Consider the following 24,257-nt stretch of genomic DNA (forward strand, 5'->3'; position numbering starts at 1 on the left):
TGTTAGTCCTTCAAACGGCCACTTGCCATCGGAATTTGGACCATGTGATGGCGGGCTGGATTATGTAGCTGCACAATTAGATTTGTATCTTAATGATTTATATTTGTCTCATACATTATACATTGTTAATTAATTAGATAATAAGATTATTATTCTGTATGGTGTCAAATGAATTTAGGATAATGTTATTTTTTTTGTGTAATAAAATGAAAAAAAATTAAAAATAATATTTGACGTCATTTTAAATTTGTTTGTAGAGTTTTTTTAGTGAACATAATAATTATCCTTAAATAATATTATCTCATTAAAAATTAAATCATCCGTATTTATATTTTTTTAAATTTCACATATTTTTTTATTTGGATATGCAATTATTTGGACACCAAATCATATAAATTCATAATATATATTATATAAAGTAAGATATATAAGCAAATTAGGAAATAATCTTATATCACATTGTAGAATTACAATAAGTGAACACTTTTTGACACCTCATTTATTATAATATTAATATAATTATTGACTCCAAAATTTAATTAATATATAATACTTCCTTTAATTTATGAATAAATATAATTATTTCTTACCACAAGTGAATGAATATATTATTTTCCCCTTATTATTATTATTTAAATATTTTATTTAATTTATGTTATTTATAAATTGAAACTACTACAATCTATATTTAAAAGTAAAATGTCATTGTAGTAGCCTAGTACTACGCTAGTAGCCATGCTTTTACTTGAAACTACTATCATCATGATATTCGCAGAGTAACAACGGTTCATTATCAAGGGCAAAGCTTTCATCAGGCCTTAATCTTAAGATAAAGACATCTATAACTTAATTCAACAACCAAAAATGTATATCATTCACAATTTAGGGCTAATTTAGCATTATTCTCATAAGTTTTTTTGGGTCAAAAAATAATTTTGAACAAAAATTAAAATTTTCTTGCTTTGGATAAAAAATTATTTTTGCGAAATATTTTTTTTTATCTTAAAAGTACTTTTGAAAAACTCAAAAACATCTTGTTTAAAAATATTTTTTTTTCAAAAATGTTTTTGAGAAGCAATGCTAAATTGACCCTTTTCTATGTAATGTGTAATGATCAAGAATTAAACTAGATCGACCTAAATACCGGGCCAAAGAAAAGTATTAGATCAATTAATTTGAGAATTAGTATAACTTAGGTGGTTGGATCAGATTTTTTATTCTTTAATATTTTTATGATTTTTTATTGATTTATTTAATTGAACAAATCAAATCAATTGGACTGGTGGTTTGATTAATTCGACCATTGGTTCATTTTTGAAAACCTTGGCTTCGTTATCTTTTTGTTCTGAGAAAATAAATATTATTTTATTAAAAATTCGACCTTATATTACAAAACACAATTAGATTGATTTAACAAGAATATCCAAATGTGACAAAACCTTGTAGTATCAATGATAATATCAAAAGAGGACAATTCTAGTTTATGTTCTCATATCCTAAACCTACAAGTTGGATTGAATCCTGATATAAAAAAAGACTGAATCAATTGATATACATTCTACATAGTGCAATTTTTTATGTGTTGAGGTGGCAATTAAAAATAACAAGAGTTTTGGGTACCAAAAAGAAAAAGACACAAGGACTTGTGATTTAAATTGAATCTTTAGTTATTTTGGGGCTTTAATTCATGCTGAAATTGGCTGCTCTCCTCCACATAGCGACTCTTGCACGCTTTTATCTTTAATGGGGAGGGCACCAAACTGCGGTGGCGACAAAGTTAAGAGAATGTTTTTAATTTGTGACCACTGACACCAAATTGTATTCCACACAAAACTATACTTTATCTCCAATTCAAGAAATCTAATCCCCAAAAAACCCCACTCTTATAAACCATTTTATTTGCCCAAAATCTCCATGCACATCTAGCAAAACCCACTCTCCACCCAAAAACACATCAAAATCTTCATAATCATGCCACTTATTGGGGTTCAGCTCCACACTCAAGACACCCATGTATAATTTCCCTTCTTTTCTATTGTTGTTTGTTTCATTGTAAAATGAAACCCATTACATGGAAAGAGCTCATCTTCGTTCTGAAGTTACAATATAATTTAACTTCATTTTCATGCAGGTGATGATAGATAATGGCATACTCCAACTGACTTTATCGAACCCTGACGGGATCGTGACCGGCATTCGATATAACGGCATCGATAATTTACTAGAAGTTCTAAATGATGAAGACAATCGAGGGTATAAACATACATATACACATATATATTGCTTCAGGCTTTCATCTTCATTTTGTTTTTAATTCTTGCTGTTGATTTTAAAAAAAGAAAAAGAAAAAGGTTGCATTGCTTTGTTGGGTGTATTTTCAAATGGTACGTACATTTCAGGTATTGGGACCTTGTTTGGAACTCACCAGGAACTCTTGGTACTACTGGCTCCTTTGACGTGTAAGATTGTTTTTACTTTTTGTTTTTCTTAATATATTATTTTTTTTATAGAAGATTTAAACGCATTTAAATTTATGTTTTTCTTATAATTACAATAATAATAATGTCAATCAAGTTACAGTTTCAACCTTTATTTAAGCGTAGGAGTTATTGTATGCAGGGGCGTAGCCAGGGGGCTGACATAGACCCCGGCCCCCCTAAAATGAAAATTTTCATTTTAGGCATTTGAAAAATTTTAAAAATTTTAAATTAATAAAGGTAAAATTACACTTTGACCCTCTAAAATTATAAAAATTCAATTTAATCTTTTATAAATTATAAAAATATAAACTATAAAAAATTAAAATTTCATCCGGCCCCCCTCTAAAAATTTTTTTTTGCTTCGCCCCTGATTGCATGCAAGTAAATAATAAATTCCTTATATAGAAAAATGGAAGATTCTATACCCAATCTAAACGTAGGGGTAAAGTCAGAGAGGGTGGGGTCTTGACCTCTTAGTTAAATGATCTAATTATACTTTTAATCTCTCTTAAATTTTAATAATTTAATTTATATTAACACATTTATTAACAAAAAATTACATTTGTAGTCCTTCCTAAAATTTAATAACTTAATTTAAATTATTTTAATATATATAAGCTTTGTCTCTCCCAAAATTTTAAAATTTATCTTGTCTCTTAATAAAAATTAAAATTTTTTTTATTGAGTACAATAAAACTAGAGGTGAAGCCAAAATTTTCTTCTAAGATAGTCGAAACTAAATTATAAGGTCATTTTAGAGTTAAAATACAATTTTATCATTATATTAATTTATAAATTTATAATTTTTAAAATAACTTAATCAAAATTTTATAACTTTTATAAGTGAAAAAGTAATTTTATTATATATAAACATATAGTTTATAGCTTTTAAAGCAACTAAAGGAACAATAAAAGTTCGTATTTTAGGCGAGTTAAGCCCTGCTTGCCCCGTGGAGATGTGTTTCATAGCTTTTAAGGCAAAAACTCACATCAATGAAACATTGATAATGTTACAACTGCATTTGAATCTAAATATAAATTTAATCACATATTTTAATCTCACAGTTATAATATTCAATTTTATTGTTCATCCAGACGTAAATTATTTGACTTTTTCTACTATTTAACTTGGCTTTTGCCCCACCTCTCAAATCAAATTTGAATGAAGCAGTGAACTTTTGTATGCAGGATTAAAGGAACAAGTTTCAAAGTAATAGTGGAAAATGAGGATCAAGTTGAGGTTTCTTTCACAAGAACTTGGGATAGTTCCCAAGATGGCAAGCTTGTTCCTTTGAATATTGACAAAAGGTTTTTTTTTTCTCCATTAATTCTTGAACCTGCAATAAAACAATATTCTTTTACAATCATTTTATGTGAGATTTTTTTTATGGTCAGGTTCATAGTGTTGCGTGGTTGCTCAGGCTTTTACACTTATGCCATTTATGAGCACTTAAAAGATTGGCCTGGTTTTAACCTTGCTGAAACCAGAATCGCATTCAAGCTCAGAAAAGACAAGTACTATAATTAACTTATCACTTTACATCTTTACATATATATATATATAGTGGCTAATAGGAAGTATAAGTTTTATTAGTCTCGTCAGCAATTTAATCCTTAAGAATTAATTTTGAAGCAAAAAAAATATATATATTTATACAATACTCATTTTTACTCGTAATCTCCAAAGTCTCAACTTTTAAATTGAAAAAAAATGTGTTTAAATATGATTGAATTCACGTTTTCCTAGTCATTGCAATAGTAAAATATATAATTTTAAACACCGGTAATCTTAAAAAGGTATAATAATAAGGCATAGAGATCAAATTAGCTTTTAATGTTTATATCTTTTGTCAGTTTGACTTTTATTCTTTTTTTTAGTTAAGTTTAGCACATAATCATTTTAAAAATAGTCGAATTTGACCATCAACATTTCAAAAAAACTCGAATTTTTGTTTTTAATAAAAATATTGACTAAATCAATAAGTTTTTAAAAATGATAGTCAGCATTGCAATCCATGTATACTCATGTCTTTTTAAAAAAAAATTATGATATTTTTATATATTTTTTAAATATTTTTATAAATTTAAATTATTTTTCAATAACGTATAAAACAAATAGTGTCATATCAATATAAAGTACACGTGAATTGTTAAACGAGTTATCATGCCAATATCATTAAAAAGTTATGATTTTAGTCAGCATTTCTGTTTTTAAGAAAAAACAAATTAACACTTTTTAAAAAGTTGATTACCAAATTTAATTAAAAAAGAGTCAAATTGATAAAAGACATAAATATTGAGGACTAAATGTATAATTATGCCTAATAATAATTAATATTACAGGTTTCACTACATGGCCATGGCAGACAATAGGCAAAGGTACATGCCATTGCCTGATGACCGTTTATCAGGAAGAGGACAAGCCCTGGCTTACCCAGAAGCTGTTCTCCTCGTTAATCCAGTGGAGCCCGATCTCAAAGGAGAGGTGACCACTAATTAACATATAAAATTATCTCTTTAATTTGCTAAAGCAATGAAATTGAATGAAAATTTTGTCTCAATGTTGAGTTCAGGTGGATGACAAGTACCAATATTCATGTGATAACAAAGACAGCCAAGTCCATGGCTGGATCTGCACCACCGACCAACCAGCAGTAGGGTTCTGGATGGTCACACCCAGCAATGAGTTCCGGTCCGGTGGTCCAGTCAAACAGAACCTAACCTCTCATGTTGGTCCTACAACCCTTGCTGTAAGAAAATCTTGGCTGGCTGGCCTCTTTTTACTTTTGATGATGCCTCATTGGATGATATAAAATGATATATAATATGGTACAGGTGTTTCTGAGTGCTCATTATACCGGGGAAGATTTGGTGCCGAAATTCAGTGTCGGTGAGGCCTGGAAGAAAGTGTTCGGCCCTGTTTTTATCTATCTTAATTGTACAATGGACGGAGATGAGCCGCTTTCGCTTTGGGAGGATGCTAAACAACAGGTTTAGTTGTTTATTGGACTCACTATTAAATTATTAGGATTAGAATGTGTGAATTACTGATACTAAATGACAAGTTAATGGCTACAGATGATAATTGAAGTTCAAAGCTGGCCTTATACATTTCCAGCCTCAGATGATTTCCCTAAATCCAACCAACGTGGAAATGTCAACGGTAGGCTTCTTGTCAATGACAGGTAATTTAAAACACATAATCAAAATCTAAACACTATGCACTTATTGCATGGATGGTTTGAATATAACATGTGAAAAACAAGAAAAACAAGATAATTTTTATAGCAAGAGATACAATGCACAACCTTTCGGGTTAGAATCTTGAAGACAACATTATTAAAAAGAGCAATCTTGAAAGAATTAATCTCTATAGATCATAAAATAAACATAGAAGATGCCCTAGTTCCACCAAAAAGATTTAGAATAAAATATTTTTTTTTTGGTGAAAAGAAACATCAATTACATAAAGCAACCATTAATTTTATCCTCTTGAAGTAAATCTAAAATGTCCCTAGGAGCCTCATCCATAATTTGTAAGCTTGATTTCCAACTCAAACTGAGTTTAGCAAGACGATCCGCTACCAAGTTTTGATTTCTTGATATATGCTTAATCCTCCACTCCCCTTCTGATTGCATGATGCGAAGAGTCCTTCGGAGTACAGTGATTCCTGAATCTTCCGAATCCATATCATTCAAGATTTGGGCAACTTCAAGATTATCAGTCATGATAATAGTTTTTTATATCCCTTATTAAGTAAAATAAGGATACCGTCTAGAATGGCCCAAACTTCAGCTTCAAATGGAGAACACACGCCTAGGAATCTGTTAAATCCCACTATCCAATTTCCATTCTGATCACGAGCCACGCCTCCTGTTGCAGCATAACCAGAATCTCTGGTCACTGCTCCATCAGTGGATAAAAACACCCAAGTATCATCAAGGTTGACCATCAAGGGATATTTCTGCTTGTTGTTAATGATATCTCCAACATGAGAGATGTAATTACGGCCCCAACAGCTAGAAACTTTCACCACTTCCGATGCCGTCCATGAAATATGTTGGAAGATAAATAAACTCCTGTTCTTCCATAAACGCCAAACAACTAGTCCAAACAGGCAAGACCACACGAGACCATAATCCTGCAATCTTTCATGAAAACAAAGGTTAAGAATAAGCCAATCCTGAAGAGAGACAGAGAAAAACCTTTGTTTTAACTTATTTGGAATCACAAATATTTTTTAAACAGTTAAATCCAAACTACTTATGCAATAGGTACATGATTGAGTTAAATAAATATACTTCACATCAAACTCAAGCTACCATTTAATGTCTAAGCGGTGCCTGAGTGTGACATTAAGTTTGGGAGGCCTAATTAAAGTCTCCAAAATTTTGGGTCTAATTTTTTTTCCCAAATATTTTGGAGTTTATTGAGATTTTTTTAAAATTAAGAGTCAAATTAAAATTTTTCAAAAATTTTGAAGGGCTTAATGAAAATATCTAAATTTTTTGCCCTTCTGTCTACTCTTACATTCCATCCTGTGCTCAAGTTAATAGACAGATCGATAGAATGATCCGATTGATAGTCCAGTAAACCTATATTATTTATTACCTTGAGAAATTATTGTTTATACTTTTGTAGCATAGCAAGCACACCCAATTGATTAAATCATGTTCTCAATTTTTGGGGATTATATTGTTTAGATATGTTAGTGATGACAACATACCAGCCAATGGAGCTTACATAGGATTGGCTCCACCAGGCAATGTTGGGTCTTGGCAAAGAGAATGCAAGGTGATTTTCTTGTACTATATATATGCAGTTCAATGCTTTATACATATATAGTATATGATGGAAATAAAAGAAATAATTCTGAAAAATATTTATGATATCATATTTCCTTATAGGACTATCAATTTTGGACCAAGACAGACATAAATGGTTATTTTTTGATCAATGACATAAGACCTGGTGATTATAACCTTTATGCATGGGTTCCTGGCTTTATTGGAGATTATCAATATAGTGCTGCCATTACCATAACTCCAGGTACAATTGGAGCTTTGTAAATTCTCAAAATTGCCTAGTATTATAAGGGTTTTATTGTGACCATGTTAGTGAAAATTTTAATGTAGGTAGTGAAATTGAGGTCGGCGATCTGGTATACGAACCTCCACGAAATGGGCCGACGTTGTGGGAAATAGGAATTCCTGATCGTTCTGCTGCGGAATTTTATGTCCCAGATCCTAACCCTAATTACATCAACAAACTTTTTGTCAACCATCCTGATAGGTTAGCCTTTCATCTTTGTGTTCTCAAAAGCCTTCACATTCAATTTATGGATTAATGACTTAATTCCATCAAGATATATATGGTTTTAAATTTTGAAAACGTTTTAATAGAGTCAACAAAGTATTAGTACCATATCAATAAGATATTTCTATCAACCTATTTGTTAACTTGGATGATAAATGTCAACTCGAATTTGACATGTAACATATTTAAAGTAGGTGAATTAAATTTTAAATACATATATATCTGTAGCATGAACAAGTTAGGAATATCAAGGACTTGATTGATACCATTTTGATACCAATGCAAGATATGCTCCATGTCAAATCTAAGTTGTCCATACGACTCATGTTTTAAATATACATTTAATGTCCAAGTTAACGACTAACGTGACAAAAAGGATATGCTTTTTACTATACTGATACTTTGAGAACCCAATTAACACATTTGAATTTCATGGATCGGTTTAAAGTTTGAGTCAGAGTTTGGGGTCGCCCTGTGCAATTAATCCATAATTAATAATAGTGATGAAATATTCATCCTTTTTCAGTGGTCATGTTCTTAAAATTGCATATAAACAGCAGCTCAATATATGTAGTAATGTACCTTTGTGGTGACAGGTTTAGACAGTATGGACTTTGGGAAAGATATGCAGAATTGTATCCCAATGAAGATTTAGTTTACACGGTTGGCACTAGTGACTATAAAAAAGATTGGTTCTTTGCCCAAGTAACCAGGCAAGACTCTTCAACATCATTCCCATTTCCCTTATCGTTTTCATTTTTAAACATCCATGTATAATTCAAGGTAAAAACCAGAAAATCTTTTGAGCAGAAATTAAAATATAAATTTTTTGAATGTCAAAATATAATTTTATTATGTATAAATTTATAATTTTATAAAATTTGAAGGGATTGAATATGACTTTTTTTTCATTTTAAAGGTCAATGTATAATTTTATCATATATTAACTCTTAAATTTAAAATTTTTGAGAGGACTAAAAGGTTAATTTTCTATTTTTGGAGGGCGAAGGTCTCATGCTTCCTTTGAATTCGCCCTTGATTTTTTGCTCGAAATTTCTCCAAACCCTTAAATTCAAGGACATTACACACCGAGACGTGCTTCAACTTATAATTTTTTGGTTGCTACAATAATAATGATGCCCATTGGGCTAGGGGTCAATACCTTGCCCCCTTCCCCAATGAAAAATTATCTATTTAGTCCTTTCTAAAATAATAAAATTGTAATTTGACTTCTAAATTTTTTTAATCTCTTAACAAAGATAAAATTATATTTTAACTGCTCAGAAATTTATAATTAAATTTTGGTACTAAAAAATTTTCAGATTCGCCTCAGTCAAAAAGAGTCATACAGGATTTCCATTGTTGTTTTAGGTGTCAAACTTTGATATTCGAGTTACCAATATTTGTTGATTGCAGGAAAATTGATACTAACAAGTATCAAGGAACCACATGGCAAATTAGATTCAAACTTGACAATGTAGATCAGGGTAGTTCATATAAATTAAGAGTGGCGATTGCTTCTGCAACTTTTTCCGAATTGCAGGTATATAACTACTGTTCATTATTCAATTTTAATCTAATTAACCAACCGAATTTAATTTTGTTTGGTTAACTCTAAAAAATTATGTTCAAAATGTGATTTTTAATTTTTTTAGTACTTTCATAAATCTCGTTAATTAGATTAGTGAAAATTCAATTCGATTATTAATCAAACCAATCGATTTTTTTGTTATTTATAGGTTCGAATCAGTGATCCGAAAACAAATCCTTTGTTTTCGAGCGGGCTAATGGGGAGGGATAACTCGATAGCAAGGCATGGAATTCATGGACTCTACTGGCTTTACAATGTAGATGTACCTGGAAAATTGTTGGTTCAAGGTGACAACACTATCTTCCTTACGCAACCGCGAAGTAGTAGTCCTTTTCAAGGTATTTTGTATGATTACATTCGACTCGAAGGTCCCTCAAAATTAAGTTCTAAGGAAGAATATATGTCGAGCACATTGTAATTAGAGATGAAATTGGATAATGTTTGTTTATTTGTATGGATCAATGCTATATGTTTTTAAGTATTTGCATATTTTACTACTGTAATAGATATTGTTTCAGTATATGAAGAATGCTTTACGAAAACTATTATCTATTTTTAGGATCAGTTTAGTATTACTTTTCAAAAATATTTTTCGGCAAAAAAACACTTTTTTGATTAAAAGTATTTAAATTTGTATATAAGACTAGATTGGTAATTCATAAGCAATCAATGTGGGTTTGGATGACATTAGATACTGCAATAATACTATAACGTGAGACAAAAAATAAGCGAAACACATCGCACAACATTACCTATCTAAACCCAGACTTACTTATATAACAATTTTATCACTTTTTTTTTATCATTTGGTCAATTTTACTCTAAACTATAACAAATAGCTAATTTTAATAATAATAAAAATAACAATTTGATAAACCATGCAAGTTCAAAGATTAAAAAAATAAAAAAATTAAATATTTTTTTTATTAAAATTTCAACCTAAATCAATTAATAAATCAATCACATCATGCATGAAGGAGTTTAAGATTCCTAAATAATTCGAGTGGTATGCATTTCTAATTCATTATCTTTTTCTTAAATTACACTTTATTACCTTATTTCAAGACAAATTCTTTTCTAAATTTTACTAAAAGTTCATACAATTTTATTTATATATATGCATATTATAAGATTTCATCTAAAATGGAAATAAAACTACGTTCATATTGTAATTTTGACATTTTGTATTAATTTTTTTTAGTTATTTGCTTCATAAATTCTTCAAATGTTGGTAGTTTCAGAATTAAATCTCTAAAAACAATCTCAGTAATGATTAGTTTAAATAATTTTTTTAAAAATATTTATTAATTGAATATTATCTAATTATATTTTGAATCAAATTAATTAAATTTATCTCTAATCATATATATTAACAATGTAAATAATTTTTTTATTTTTTATTTAAAAAATTAAAAAAAATTCGTTTGTAGTGTTTTTAAGTTAGTTTAAACATTTTTAAATTAATATATTTAATTATTTATTAATATATAGTAATACTATTTTTAGAAAAAGTCATACATGTGAGACACAATATTCTAAATAGCATATCAAAATATATATGATACATATTTTATTTTTATATATTGATGTATATATTAATTAATTAAATCACTTAAAATTTTCAGTAGTTATAAGTTTAAATAATAATCACAATTTTTAATATGAATACATACATATTTGGTATATATTTGTATTAATTTATATGGAATTATATTACAATTTTGAAATAAATACTTATTTTTGTTAAATTAATATCATATATAAAAAAATAACATGTATGACTTTTACAATTATTATATCATAAATAAAGAATAAAAAATCAAAACATTGATATTTATATAAATTTTATTTTTAATAATTTTATTTGTCAAAGGTTGAAAATTATTTTAAATTAATAAATAGAGAAATTTTAAGATATATATAACAACATCGCACGTACGGGATAAAAAAATAGTTAAATTTTATTTATATCATTTCATTGAAAATTTAGCCAATTCAACAGCTGGAGGAGAAAATTATAACTATTTAAAGCACCAAATTGGAGAGTTAAAATAGCTTTACACGATAATCCTATTGTCGAAATTATCTTACATTTTGTTAATTAAATGCTCTGTGAAAATTAATAATAAGATTTCTAAAAGGGTAAATTGTTAAAATAATCACTTTTGTTTCCATTAGGACATATTTTAGTCACTTATATTTGAAATGTTATGTTTTAGTCACTTATATTATTGTGTTGTAACATTTAGTCACGGAGTATTAATTATTGTTAACGGTGTAACGGTAAAATAATGTGACGCGTTAAATCATCATTTCAAATGAAAATTTTAGGTTAAATTATACAATCGGTCCCTATATTTTTTTCATTTTAAGCAATTTAATTGTAATGGCCTAAATTTAAGGTTATCGGAACAATGGTTCCGTAACCATAGATCCGATTTAAAGAGAAATTTATTTTAATATTTTTGCTTGAAAATTGATATGATAGGAAAATCGTATGAAAATATTGATAGAAAAATTTTACCAATTTAGTGATTAGATAGAAAAAAGAAATTATTGAAGAAATTGGGTAAAAACAAGGTATCGAGACCTCTATCTCTTAAAACCGAGTCAAAAATAATTTCATAAATATTTATGGAATGTTATTAGTGTGGTATTAAACTTTCGTTAGGAAATTTTAATGTTTGGGTAGTCAATTAAATAAAAAGGACTAAATTGTAATAGGTGTAAAAGTTGCTAGAGTGATTAAATAGCTTAAGAGTCTAATGAGAAAGGATTTAAAAGGCAATTAGACCCAAAAGTTATTTGGGATGGACGGCAAGGGTATGAAATCAGCAGAAAAATTTATAAATTAAGGGCAAATTTGGAATATTGCAAAATTAACTAAATAAAACTAGGACTAAATAGGAAATATCTAGATTTCTCTTCATTTCTCTTCAATTCCAGCAGCTAAAAATGCCATAGGAGGGTTCTATAAGCTGGTATTTCATAATTTTTGCACCAAGTGAGTTAATCCTTGCCTTTTTCTTGTAATTTTTGTATTTCTAAGACTTTTACAACTAGGTCCTACTATTAAATTCATTAGTTTTTGATTTCATGGATGAAATTGAAAGTCACCATGGTTGAGTTCTGTAATTTTATGATGAAATAGAATGAAATTAAAGCTTTAATTTGTTATGAGATGATTTTATTAGGCAATTTCAATGGAAATTGATTTTTAGGACCTAATTGTGAAAATGTTTGGAATTAAAGTCTATTGCTGAAATTATGATTCCTAAAGGTTGTAAACTAGTTTAAGGTGATAGAATAAAATGTTAATTGAGAAAAATCAGCTCAATTGAGAGGCTAATTGAGTAGGGACGAAATTATCATTTATTAAAAGCTTAGGGGAAAAATGGTAATAAACAGCTTGCACTAAAACAGTTTGGACAACAGCAGTAGACTAACTTTGAAAAATCACCAAAAATTGTAGGAATCAAATTAGAAGATGAAAAAAAATATGTAATTAAAGCTTATTGAGTCTAGTTTCTCATAGAAGAAATATTGTAAGCAATGGATTTGTAAATTTTGATATATAATGAATTTTGTGAGACAAGGTCAGAATGAATTCAGGTTCCCCTGTTCTGACTTTGAAAAATTATAAAAAAATTGAATAAAAATAATTAGGGACTTAAATTTATATGTCTAGAATTCTGAATGAGGCTATTTTTAATAGAAACAAACGAGAACATCATTTGAATTCTGTATAAAGAGATAATTTGTTTTTAGTGAAGAAGGGTCAGAACTGTTAGACAACAGAACATGGGTGACTTTGAAGAATAAACTGTACTGATTGGCTAAACCAAAAATTCTGAAAATTTTATGGTAAAAATATATATGAGTCTAGTTTCAGGGAAAATTAACGGATCTTAATTTGGAGTTCCGTATCTCAAGTTATAAATAATTTAGTGACTATGACTCAAGTAGACAGCTTTGAATGAACTATAAATAATAGTTGAATTATAGAGAATGTTGCATATGAACATGAAATGTATTAAATTGATAATTAAATTTATTTATTTAGATCCAGAAGATTCAAATACGAAGCTAGATCGAGGAAAGGAAAAAGTTCGGGATTAGTAGATTTTTACTGTTTACAAACAAGTATCAAGGTAAGTTCGTGTAACTTGAATTATATTCTTAAATGCTTGAGATTGTATGTTATTGATGTGAATATGATTTGAGTGTTCATTGTATGAAAATTAATGAAACATTGATATATTTGATAAAATGGGAAGAAATCCCGGTTGAATGAAAGGAAAATTCGATGGATCTCTGAAAAGGAATTGACGGTAAAAAGGATCTAGCCCAGACGGGTGATCCTATCCCGATATAGCCCTCCCGAAGAATATGTGTAAAATAGATTTAGCCCGGACGGGTAATCCGAATTAGGGTCTGAATTTAGCCTGGACTGGTAATTCAGATCCAAGCTCATTAAAGTAATTGTCGTTGCAGGGGATTTAGCCTGGACTGGTAATCCCGACAATACTCTATGAGTTTATATTGCAGGGGATTTAGCCTGGACTGGTAATCCCGCTGCAAGGTTGAGGTTCGCGGGACTGTGCTCTCTGAAATGGAAATGTGCGCACATGAATATGAATTGACGGACCCGGAATTGTACACTAAAAGTGTACCTCTGAAAATCCATCGAAATTTCGATAAATTCAACGGGATAAATATGAAAAATAATAAGGGAATGAAAATCATGGTATTGATGAGTACATCAATCATGGTATATATATATATTATTGATACATGGAAATTATTGTACTAACTTGAATGTTGAGTTTGTGCATGTTAGGGTAATAATGCATTGAATGGATATATGAATGTTTATTATATTGTATTGAAAATATTAGGTAAGTATAATTCTTGTTACATGAGCTTACTAAGCACAAAGTGCTTACCCCGTTTCCTTTTTCCCTGTTTTGTAGTGTTAAGAGCTCGGAGGTCGGATTTGGTCGGAGACACATCACACTGTCAACCTCAGGATTTCGGTATATAAAGAAACTTTATTTTGGAAATCAATGGCATGTATAAGCTAACAAAGTAAATGTTAACGTGAAATGAATGTAAAGTTAGCCATTAGTATGGTTAACAAACCTGGTTATAGATATGTGATGACGTTATCTTATATAAATGCATGAATCTATCATGAAAATATGTTGAATTAAAAAAAAAATTAATTCGTAAACTCCGGTAATGCCTCGTACCCTATTCCGGCAATGAATACGGGTAGGGGTATTACATTAATATTTTTCTTTTATGTTAAAAGAGATGAAGAAGGAAGGAAAATAGAAGGAGAAGAGAATGAAAAAAAAAGGAAAAGTTAAATTAACGGCTCAGTGACTAAAATATTATAGCACGTTAACGTAAATGACTAAAACGTAACATTTTAAACATAAGTGACTAAAATGTAACCTGAGAGAAATAAAAGTGACTATTTTGATAGTTTACCCTTTCTAAAACAACTAAATTGATAATTAATTTACGAAAATAGAAAAAAATATACACTAATTTCACCGCATAAATCATCATTAATTAATAAGGATTTAAAGGGATAATCTTAGTTATATAAAAGATTTCTTCGAAAATATGTGATTTAATCCAATTAATTTATGTTGTTAAATTTAAGAAATCATATTCATAGTTTTGAATTTTAACTTCTGCAATATATTTCCGTAATTGATTTTTATATTCATTTCCCTCTTATAATTTTTTTGATTGATCAATATACGAGCTAAATATTAGGATTGTAATCGGGGCGAAGTCAGAAAATATTTTTAATAGTTGAAATTAAATTGTAATTTTTACGATAGTAAAAATGTAATTTATAAAGGATTAAATCAAAACTTTATCATTTTTAGAGAGGCTAAAATATAATTTTACCTTTATTAATTTAAAAAATTTTAAAAAAAATTTAAAGAGTAAAAATATAAAATTTTTTATTTTAAAAAAGTCAAACCCTATCAGCACCTCTAATTTCGCCCCTCATTGTAATTCACTACACCAAAAATTAATAATAAAAAAACAATTAGATACTAAGTTATACGACAAGAAAGCTCTATTATAATGAAGTACAACATTTTATAACATAAACAAAGGATGCCTCTATTTTATATTTTCCTGTAAATGTAAGCCATCATAGCTGAACCACACACACTTTAACGTTGGAATCTATGCCCCTCATAAACAAGCTTTTATTTTATAACATGGGCAATACAATCTATGACTTAATGAAGGAACCATCGTAAGTGGAGCAGCCAACATAATGCACGTACGTAGCGGCTCTTTCACGGCTTTGAACTTGTGAATCAAACACAATTAGCGACTGAGTAAAGAATTCTCAATCAAAAAAAGTAACCCAAAATTTAGGTGTCTTGCTCTCTAATCCAAGTAAAGCAACACACACACAAAAAAAAAACCCATTTCTTATAAGCCATGCACCATTTATTTAAAAATTGTTTCCACTTTAGATCCCTACAAGTTGTTCATTATATATAATTAGCCCCCCAAATCAATTAGTTTTGCATTAATTGATTAAGTCTCAGGGAAACAAAAAAAAAAAGTCCCATAAACCATGTCCATTCAAGGGGTGCAATTGTTTATTCAAGATGATCATGTAAGTCAAAATCTTGTTTCCAATATTTTCCAAAGTATTTTATCTATACTAGTATTTAAGCCTCAAGTTGAGGTGGTGTCACGAATTAACTAAGCATCAACTCAATTTAAAAAATTACGAAAATATCTTTTTGTAATTAAATTAAGTTATATTTTTTAGGGTATTTTAGTCTTTTTATTTATACTATTATTAAGTCCCTGATTGAGTTGGTATCATGAGTTAATCAGACACCAACTCGGTTTGAGAAATTATGAAAATGTCCTTCCGTAATAAAATTATTAAAGGGTATTTAAATCATTGAATTTAAACCAATACTATTCACATCAATAAAACATTAATTTTACCACTAAACTAAAATTTTATTTTAATATAATATTTACATATTATGCATATTTTATTACCTCCAGCAAGTGTATATATATTAATAATGTTATTGATTGAGTTGATATCACAAGTTAATCTATTTTTTTTATTTTAATATCGTACATATTTCAAGTGTTACTATAAATTAGTTTCAAACTAAATCTTTCATTATTTATTATATATTATTTTAAAATAAATCTGTGTTTTAAATATGTGATTTTCACACGCATACTCGTACGATAGAAGTTTTAGTGTGTTTTATGTGTTTTAATTCATGTCACGTTATGTAGTTGTTGATGAAGTAGTTTAACACTTTCATACCATACACAGGTGGTGATGGATAATGGGATACTCCAAGTCACAATATCGAAACCCGAGGGAATCGTCACCGGAGTAAGCTATCAAGGCATCGATAATCTGCTTGAAATTCGTAACCATGAATCCGATAGAGGGTAAATCATGAATTTCTTCACTGCAATTCTCATCGTTAAAAATTTCTTGGGTTACAAGAAATTCTTAAGAAAATGGAATCCATATATGCAGGTACTGGGACCTTGTTTGGAGTGAAGAAGGAACAGGAGGAACAACAGGGACCTCTTACGTGTACTGCAAGCAACCCCAAAAAAAACATTTTATGTTTTTTTTTTCGTATTATATTATTATAATCTGATAAACAAAGCAATTAATATGCAGAATAAAAGGGTCAAAATTCAAAGTGATGGTTGAAAACGAAGAACAAGTGGAAATCTCATTCACTAGAGATAGGAGTTCTTTAGAGGGCAAGCATGTCCCCTTAAATATAGACAAAAGGTTCGTAATGCTTCGAGGATCATCGGGGTTTTACTCATACGCCATTTACGAGCACTTAAAAGAGTGGCCTGGTTTCAACTTGCCACAAACCAGGATCGTTTTCAAGCTTAGAAAAGACAAGTATGTGATGAATCGACTTACGTGTTAGTGATATGATTCTGTTTGCACAGGGTTGAATTTTGATAGGAATTTTAAGTCGTGTTCCTTTACAGGTTTCAGTACATGGCAGTGGCAGATAACAGGCAAAGGCGCATGCCGTTACCAGATGACCGGTCACCAAGAAGAAGTAGTCCCCTAGCTTATCCCGAAGCAGTCCTAATTGTTCATCCGGTTGAGTCGGAGTTCCAGGGAGAGGTTCATTTCTTTGGGGGTTTTTTTCCGTTTAGGCTTTTCCTATTTGTTTAGTGAACTTATATGGTACTGTTATTATTGTAGGTGGATGACAAATATCAATACTCTTGCGAAAACAAAGATCTTCATGTTCATGGATGGATATGCAACGATCCACCGGTGGGGTGGTGGCAAATCACGCCGAGCAATGAGTTCCGATCCGGTGGACCAATGAAACAAAACCTTACTTCTCATGTTGGTCCTATAAATCTAGCAGTAAGTAACAAACAAGTACGCTATGAGATCATTGTTCTAATTACATGTGATCATTAACCAAAATGCTACATTTAGATGTTTTTGAGTGCTCATTACGTTGGGGAGGAAATGGTGCCGAAGTTTCAACGCGGAGAGCCATGGAAGAAAGTATTCGGCCCCGTTTTCTTTTATCTCAACACTTTGATTGACAACAATGATCCTCTTTGGCTATGGGAAGATGCTAAACAAGAGGTACTTTCTTTTTACTTCTTAACAATTGGAAGAACAACACCACCTTAAAACAATCGAATTTGGATTTACAGACAAAAACCCAAGTCCAATGTTGGCCTCACAACTTCCTAGCATCGGACGATTTTCCAAAATCCCAGCAGCGAGGTTGCGTTAGTGGTAGATTACGAGTTAGTGACAGGTACTCTCTTTGGCTTTTTGGCCTATTGATTTGTTAATATTCAAGGCGAATTTTGATCAAGTTCCATGGCTGGAACTTGTTTAGGTATGTCAGCAATGAACATATATCAGTAAATGGTGCTTATGTGGGATTGGCGCCACCAGGAGATGTTGGCTCATGGCAAACAGAAAGCAAGGTAAATAAGAAATGGGTAAACTACACTTGAGGTTACTAAACTATTAGTAAATTTATGTTTGGTCATTCAATTTAAAAAAATTACAAAATGGTCACTAAACTATTCGAAAGTTTTCAGTGTTAAAAACCTACTATTACATGGCCTCTCTGTTCGCACCACCTATACCAATCGAAAACTATTTTTCCCCTTCTATTCTATAATAATCAACAAACCAAAATTCAAATAGTTTTCTTCTCTAATCTCCAACACTGACCTTCAGATTGATTTGGATCTAAGGTATGTTTTTCTACTTGTAGATGGGTACCGATCCATCATACTGATCGTCAAACCGTTACTTGGAGTTCATTAGTCGGACTTTTTTTAAAAAACTTAACAGCCCAGTAACTTAAATAAACACTTTTGAATAGATCAGTGATTTAAATGAAAACTTTTGAATAGTTCAGTTATAATTTTGTAACTTTTTGAAATTAATAAATTTACTAATAGCTTAATTAGGTATAGTTTACCGTAAAAAAATTAACAGTTTTGCCTTTCAGTTGCTTGTTCTCCAAGGCACTGTTTTATGAATCTGAATCAATATATAAATGTATTATGTCAGGGTTACCAATTCTGGACTAAAACAGATGAAAATGGCTACTTTTTTATCAATGATGTAAGGACTGGTGACTATAATCTTTATGCTTGGGTCCCAGGTTTCATTGGTGATTACAAAAATGATACCATAATTACCATAACTTCAGGTATCAAATCCATTTTCACTTCTAACATACATACATACGACCTCTCCTACAATGAGAAATTATTTTTTTAGTCAAATTTTAAGTTGATATATAATAAAATTATGGTTTAGCTTCCTGAAATGTTAAAATTTTTTATGTAATCCTTTTGAAAACCATAAAAATATAGGTCTATACAATGGTGAAATTGCATTAACTTTTATAAAAATATATAACTGAATCTTGGCCCCTCAATTTTTTTTTTGGCTTCACCCATACATACATGCAGGGGTGATGGCAAAAATTTTTTTACGAAAGATTCGGAATTAAGTTATATATTTTTATGAGAGATAAAATGCAATTTCACTGTTTTAATAGCTTATATCTTCATAATTTTTTAAAAGATTAAATCAAAATTATATCATTTTGGAGGGACCAAAATGCATTTTTATCATGTACTAATTTAAAATTTTAGAAATTTAAAAAAGGCTAAAAATGGGATTTCTCATTTCAAGTGGCCGGGGCCTGCCAGCCCCCTAGCACCACCCATACATACATACATGCATAACAAAATCTCATTCAAGCAATATGTTAAAGCAGGTTGTGATATCGACATGGGTGAGCTTGTTTATGAACCACCAAGAGATGGGGCTACACTGTGGGAAATTGGAATCCCTGATAGAACTGCAGCAGAGTTCCATGTACCAGATCCTGATCCAAAGTACATTAATAAACTATATGTGAACCACCCTGAAAAGTTAGTTTTCTGAGCCTGCAAATATTGTGTATATGAAATTCAACATGAAAGATAGTATTAAGATGAAGTAAATGTAAAATGTTTGATCGTTTTGGTTTTGATCAGGTACAGGCAATATGGATTGTGGGAGAGATACTCAGATTTATATCCTAATGGAGATTTAGTTTACACTGTTGGTGTTAGTGATTACAGAACTGACTGGTTCTTTGCTCAAGTTACCAGGTTTTTTTCTTTTCTTTTCTTCTTTTACATATCTTTAAATGGTCAAATTTATGGTTTTGGTCCTTTTACTATATTAAAATTTGAAATTTAGTTATTGTACTTTAGTTTGACCTAATTCTATTATTTATTTATAATGTTATTAATTAGTTCAAATGATTAACACTATTAATTATTTTACTAAAGTGACGATAAAAAATTATGTATTAGCTAAATGCTAAACAGCTTAATTCAATAAAAGAATTGCATGTCAACCGAATGCTTAAGGGTATTTATTTAAAGGGATAAAGTAACATTTAGCCCTTGAATTTAGTAAGTTTTTCAACTTAGTCCCTGAACTTTTTTTATTTATATTAGTCTAGAACTTGACAACTTTTCCTTAATTAGTAATTAAACTTGAATTTCGTAAAGTATGATAACGTGACACTCTGAAATTGTACCATGTCATGATTTGAAAATTTTAAAAACTTTATATAAAATCTAAAACAAATCAAAATTTATTAAAAATATTTAAAAAAAAACAAGTAATAGTTTCACATAATTTTAAAGTTTCATGTCATCATATATTAACGGAATTCAAGTTCAATGATAAAATCGAGAACAACTGCTTAGTTCCAATATTAATATGAATAAAAAAAATTTAAAGACCAATGTGGAAAAGTTACCAAATTTAAGGACTAAATGTTGCTTTTTTCCCTTTTAGAAAAAATTCAAGTCAGCACTTTAGCAAAAATTGTTTAATTGTGTTTACCAATTTAGACTAACTAACAATAGCATAAAAGTAGTGAGACCAAATTATGCTAAACTAAAAATACGGGGACTACATCCAAAATTTTAACATAATAGAAATACCAGAAACCATGAGTTTGACCTATTTTAAAATTATCGAGTTTCCCATTAACAAAAGAAGAAATTTGTTGATTTTCAGGAAGAAGAATGATGGAAAGTATGAAGGAACCACATGGCAAATCAAGTTCAACCTTGATAATATAAACCAAACTGGAATCTACAAACTTCGAGTTGCTTTAGCAACAGCCTATGTTGCAGAATTGCAAGTTAGAATCAATAATCCGAAGGCAAATCCCCCACTGTTTACAACAGGAGTGATTGGACATGATAACACCATTACAAGACATGGAATCCATGGACTGTACGGTCTTTATAGCATAGATGTGAAAGGTACTTTCCTTATGGAAGGTGAAAACACCATTTTCTTGACTCAACCAATGTGTAGCAGCGCATTACAAGGGCTTATGTATGATTATATTCGTTTAGAAGTACCACCTTCTTGACGATTGCATCACGCAGGACTAAGTGAACTTTTTTTATTCAAAAAATGAGTAAATTAATTATTATATTTTAGATTAAAAAGTAAATTGATTATTTTATTAAAAATTTTATCTATTTTTCTGTTAAAAATCAGCTTATATATGTTAAAGATTATTCTGTTAACTAAACCAATTTTTATCAATAAATATGGATGAAATTTTTAATAGAAAATATCAGTTTACTCTTTGAACTAACATATAATAACTAACTTATCCATTTTGTGAGTAAATTGACAAAATACAATTTAACTTTTAATATAGAAGCCAACATAATACTTTTACTGAAGAAATGACAATAAAATCAAAGTATGATATTAACATGTTTGTATGAAAATAAGAGAACATGATATATTAATGTATGTAAAATGCAAGTGTGTTGTAATTACATGGATTTATAGATTGTGTTGTTGTTGGTTTACTCGGCTTTATTTCTTGCTTTAACCTCTATTTTATGAATTTGTAATTCAGTTAGTTCAAGTTTGATCCGGATTCACATATTATATTAACATGATATATAATTATTTAAGTCTAATTTAATTTAAAATATGAATATTAAACATTTCATAAATTTACTTATATTTATCGATAGTTAGCCTAAATCAATTTACAATTTCTTTTTATTTAATATTAAGTAATTTCATTTTTTTCTTTTACTACCCTTATACATATTTTTATATTGAAATTTTAAACATAAATAACATATTTTTTAAAAATATTTAAACTATAATATAATATAATATTCAAAAAGTATAAAGACTAAATAACTAAATTAAAGTATAAATTATAAAGACTAAATCTACAACTTACATATTATAAATAAAGTTGTACAATCTATGAGTCGAGTTAAACCCTGTCGCGGCTCAATATCAAAAAAACTAAAGCCCAAGCATGTTTTTTAGTTTGCTAGACATACCTCAAAAGCTCACTTTATTGTTCAAATATTAATATAAAATTTTATTTAGTTTTATAATTTAATTTAACTTTAAAAATATTTTTTATTATTTAAATCAAATTTGAGCCAATACAAATCAATCCAAAATAGAAATTGTTTTACTTAAACCCAACCTAAACTGGGCCAAGCCTACTCGACTGGGTAAGTTACCCAACCTTGGACAACTCTAATTATAAAGAAATATTAGAAGTTCAGTAATCCATTAGTACCTTTGTCATCGATTATTAAAATAGTATTTATTGCTCTGCTTTATTTTTGAACAACAGATAAATTAATAGTTCTGCTGCAATCAAATGTTTTTTGTTGACATGTTTGATTGTTACATAAGTCTTGATTACATATTTTTTAACCCAACAAATGAAGAGAATTTCATTAAAATAAGAGCCTACGATTATCCATTCGTTTGGCTTGAAATAGAAGAGAGAGAGAGTTTAAATTATTAATGAGTCTTACCTTTATCCTTATCATTATTTTTTGAGAAATAGAAATTGTTTTAAAAAATCATATTATGAAAGATTTTATGAAATAATTATTAGAGATATTTTAATAGATAAAATTAACTTTTAATCGAGAATTTAAAAATTTATCAAAACACTGTTGAATGGGCTGTTTGTATCCTCCTATAAATAGACCTGATTGTTGCACATTGGTGATAGGTTTTGGAGTGTCTTTTTTGGTTTCTTTGTTGAATATTTGTGGTTGCATAATTAGACATTCTTTTTAGGCATTCTTTGAAGAGTTTACATTGATTGTAAGTGAAGTATGTGTAAAGAATAATTGAGTTTTAATTAATAGTTGTATTGACATTATTTAAGTAGTGTTTTTTAGGTTTTCGGATTTGATTTAATTATATTTTATTTTAAATTAGAATTCTGTGTAAGTTAAATGCAATGTTTTTTAATGCGTAGAATGCCACATATTCTATTACAACTCATATCTGCTATCACATAAAAAATTTAACAGTTGATTCCATCCATTTTGGGGGAGAAAATAACAAACTTTGTCATTTGAAGTTCTAAAAAAAGTAGAACTAAAATGACTTTTTTTTTATAAAGTTAAAAGGTTAAATAAATTATTATACCTAAATTATATGTATTTAATTACATGATATGTATTATTCATAGAAAAATATATATGTTTGGAATGAAAATCATGAATATTAGTTTTACTTACAATATAAATCATTTATGCTTATTTGGTAACTTAACGATATTTAATAATTTATATATCAACTTTTAGCTTTTCTTCTTTGTTAATGGAAGATATTCAACGCATAATAATTTGTATTTTATTGAATTTATGGTTCACAAAAATGGTTGTTATTTTAAAGGACATGAAGGTAAATGATATTTTTAATGTAATCCACAGTTCAAAATCTTTAGCTATTTATGTAACTGTTTTTTTTTTTGTACAGATTGTGTATGTTATCGAATTCGTGCAAGTGTTTTCAGACAAGCAAAGAGAAAATGCAAAGTAATTTTTAATAATTAAGGATTGAAATTTGCAAGTTTTGCAGCATCTTGCATGGGGTATTGCTAAGCAGGCTATATTCAGATAAGCAATCATTGAGGCAAAGAGGATTGGATTAACAATTGGTATTTTTGCGCAAGGCGTTTTGAAAAAGATATAAAAAATATCAACTAGGGACTTCCACCATTAGGGGAGGACATCAAAGTTATGAATAATGCTTTACCTATATAACGTATATATAGAGACGTTTTTTTGGTTTGAGCTAGAGTTAATTTATTCTTAATCATCATTAACCATTAAATATAGAATATATTTTACTCTTAATCAAACTGTTTCAAATTTACATGGTACCAAAAAAAATGGTAAAAATTATTTAAATTAAAAATTAAAAGTAAGTAAATAA

General features: G+C 29.0%; 2 protein-coding genes across 2 annotated transcripts; both read left to right on the top strand.

Moving 5' to 3' along the window:
* Positions 1-1,857: 1,857 nt before the first annotated feature.
* Positions 1,858-9,869, top strand: LOC121230310 (probable rhamnogalacturonate lyase B). Its single transcript, XM_041114880.1, has 15 exons — positions 1,858-2,013; positions 2,132-2,253; positions 2,400-2,459; positions 3,669-3,788; positions 3,876-3,995; positions 4,824-4,965; positions 5,054-5,230; positions 5,316-5,471; positions 5,559-5,665; positions 7,185-7,275; positions 7,389-7,530; positions 7,617-7,773; positions 8,394-8,510; positions 9,214-9,340; positions 9,537-9,869. Exons 1-15 carry the CDS (start codon positions 1,972-1,974, stop codon positions 9,804-9,806), a joined length of 1,950 nt encoding a protein of 649 aa, XP_040970814.1. The 5' UTR covers positions 1,858-1,971; the 3' UTR covers positions 9,807-9,869.
* A 6,879-nt stretch (positions 9,870-16,748) lies between these two features.
* On the top strand, positions 16,749-21,470 carry LOC121230311 (rhamnogalacturonate lyase B). Its single transcript, XM_041114881.1, has 12 exons — positions 16,749-16,864; positions 16,956-16,999; positions 17,084-17,342; positions 17,435-17,576; positions 17,658-17,828; positions 17,904-18,059; positions 18,131-18,237; positions 18,322-18,412; positions 19,011-19,152; positions 19,729-19,885; positions 19,991-20,107; positions 21,033-21,470. Exons 1-12 carry the CDS (start codon positions 16,749-16,751, stop codon positions 21,394-21,396), a joined length of 1,866 nt encoding a protein of 621 aa, XP_040970815.1. The 3' UTR covers positions 21,397-21,470.
* Positions 21,471-24,257: the final 2,787 nt, after the last annotated feature.

Source organism: Gossypium hirsutum, chromosome A06 (assembly GCF_007990345.1).
Source record: "Gossypium hirsutum isolate 1008001.06 chromosome A06, Gossypium_hirsutum_v2.1, whole genome shotgun sequence".
NCBI lineage: Eukaryota > Viridiplantae > Streptophyta > Magnoliopsida > Malvales > Malvaceae > Gossypium > Gossypium hirsutum.

Bases quoted from the DNA above. Each gene is read 5' to 3' on its own strand.
- LOC121230310 (XM_041114880.1), top strand. From the start codon at position 1,972: ATGCCACTTATTGGGGTTCAGCTCCACACTCAAGACACCCAT. The intron at 7,531-7,616 runs GTACAATTGGAG...ATTTTAATGTAG, and splicing joins TGCCATTACCATAACTCCAG to GTAGTGAAATTGAGGTCGGC. The intron at 9,341-9,536 runs GTATATAACTAC...TGTTATTTATAG, and splicing joins CAACTTTTTCCGAATTGCAG to GTTCGAATCAGTGATCCGAA.
- LOC121230311 (XM_041114881.1), top strand. From the start codon at position 16,749: ATGGATAATGGGATACTCCAAGTCACAATATCGAAACCCGAGGGAATC. The intron at 17,343-17,434 runs GTATGTGATGAA...GTTCCTTTACAG, and splicing joins TTCAAGCTTAGAAAAGACAA to GTTTCAGTACATGGCAGTGG. The intron at 20,108-21,032 runs GTTTTTTTCTTT...GTTGATTTTCAG, and splicing joins TTCTTTGCTCAAGTTACCAG to GAAGAAGAATGATGGAAAGT.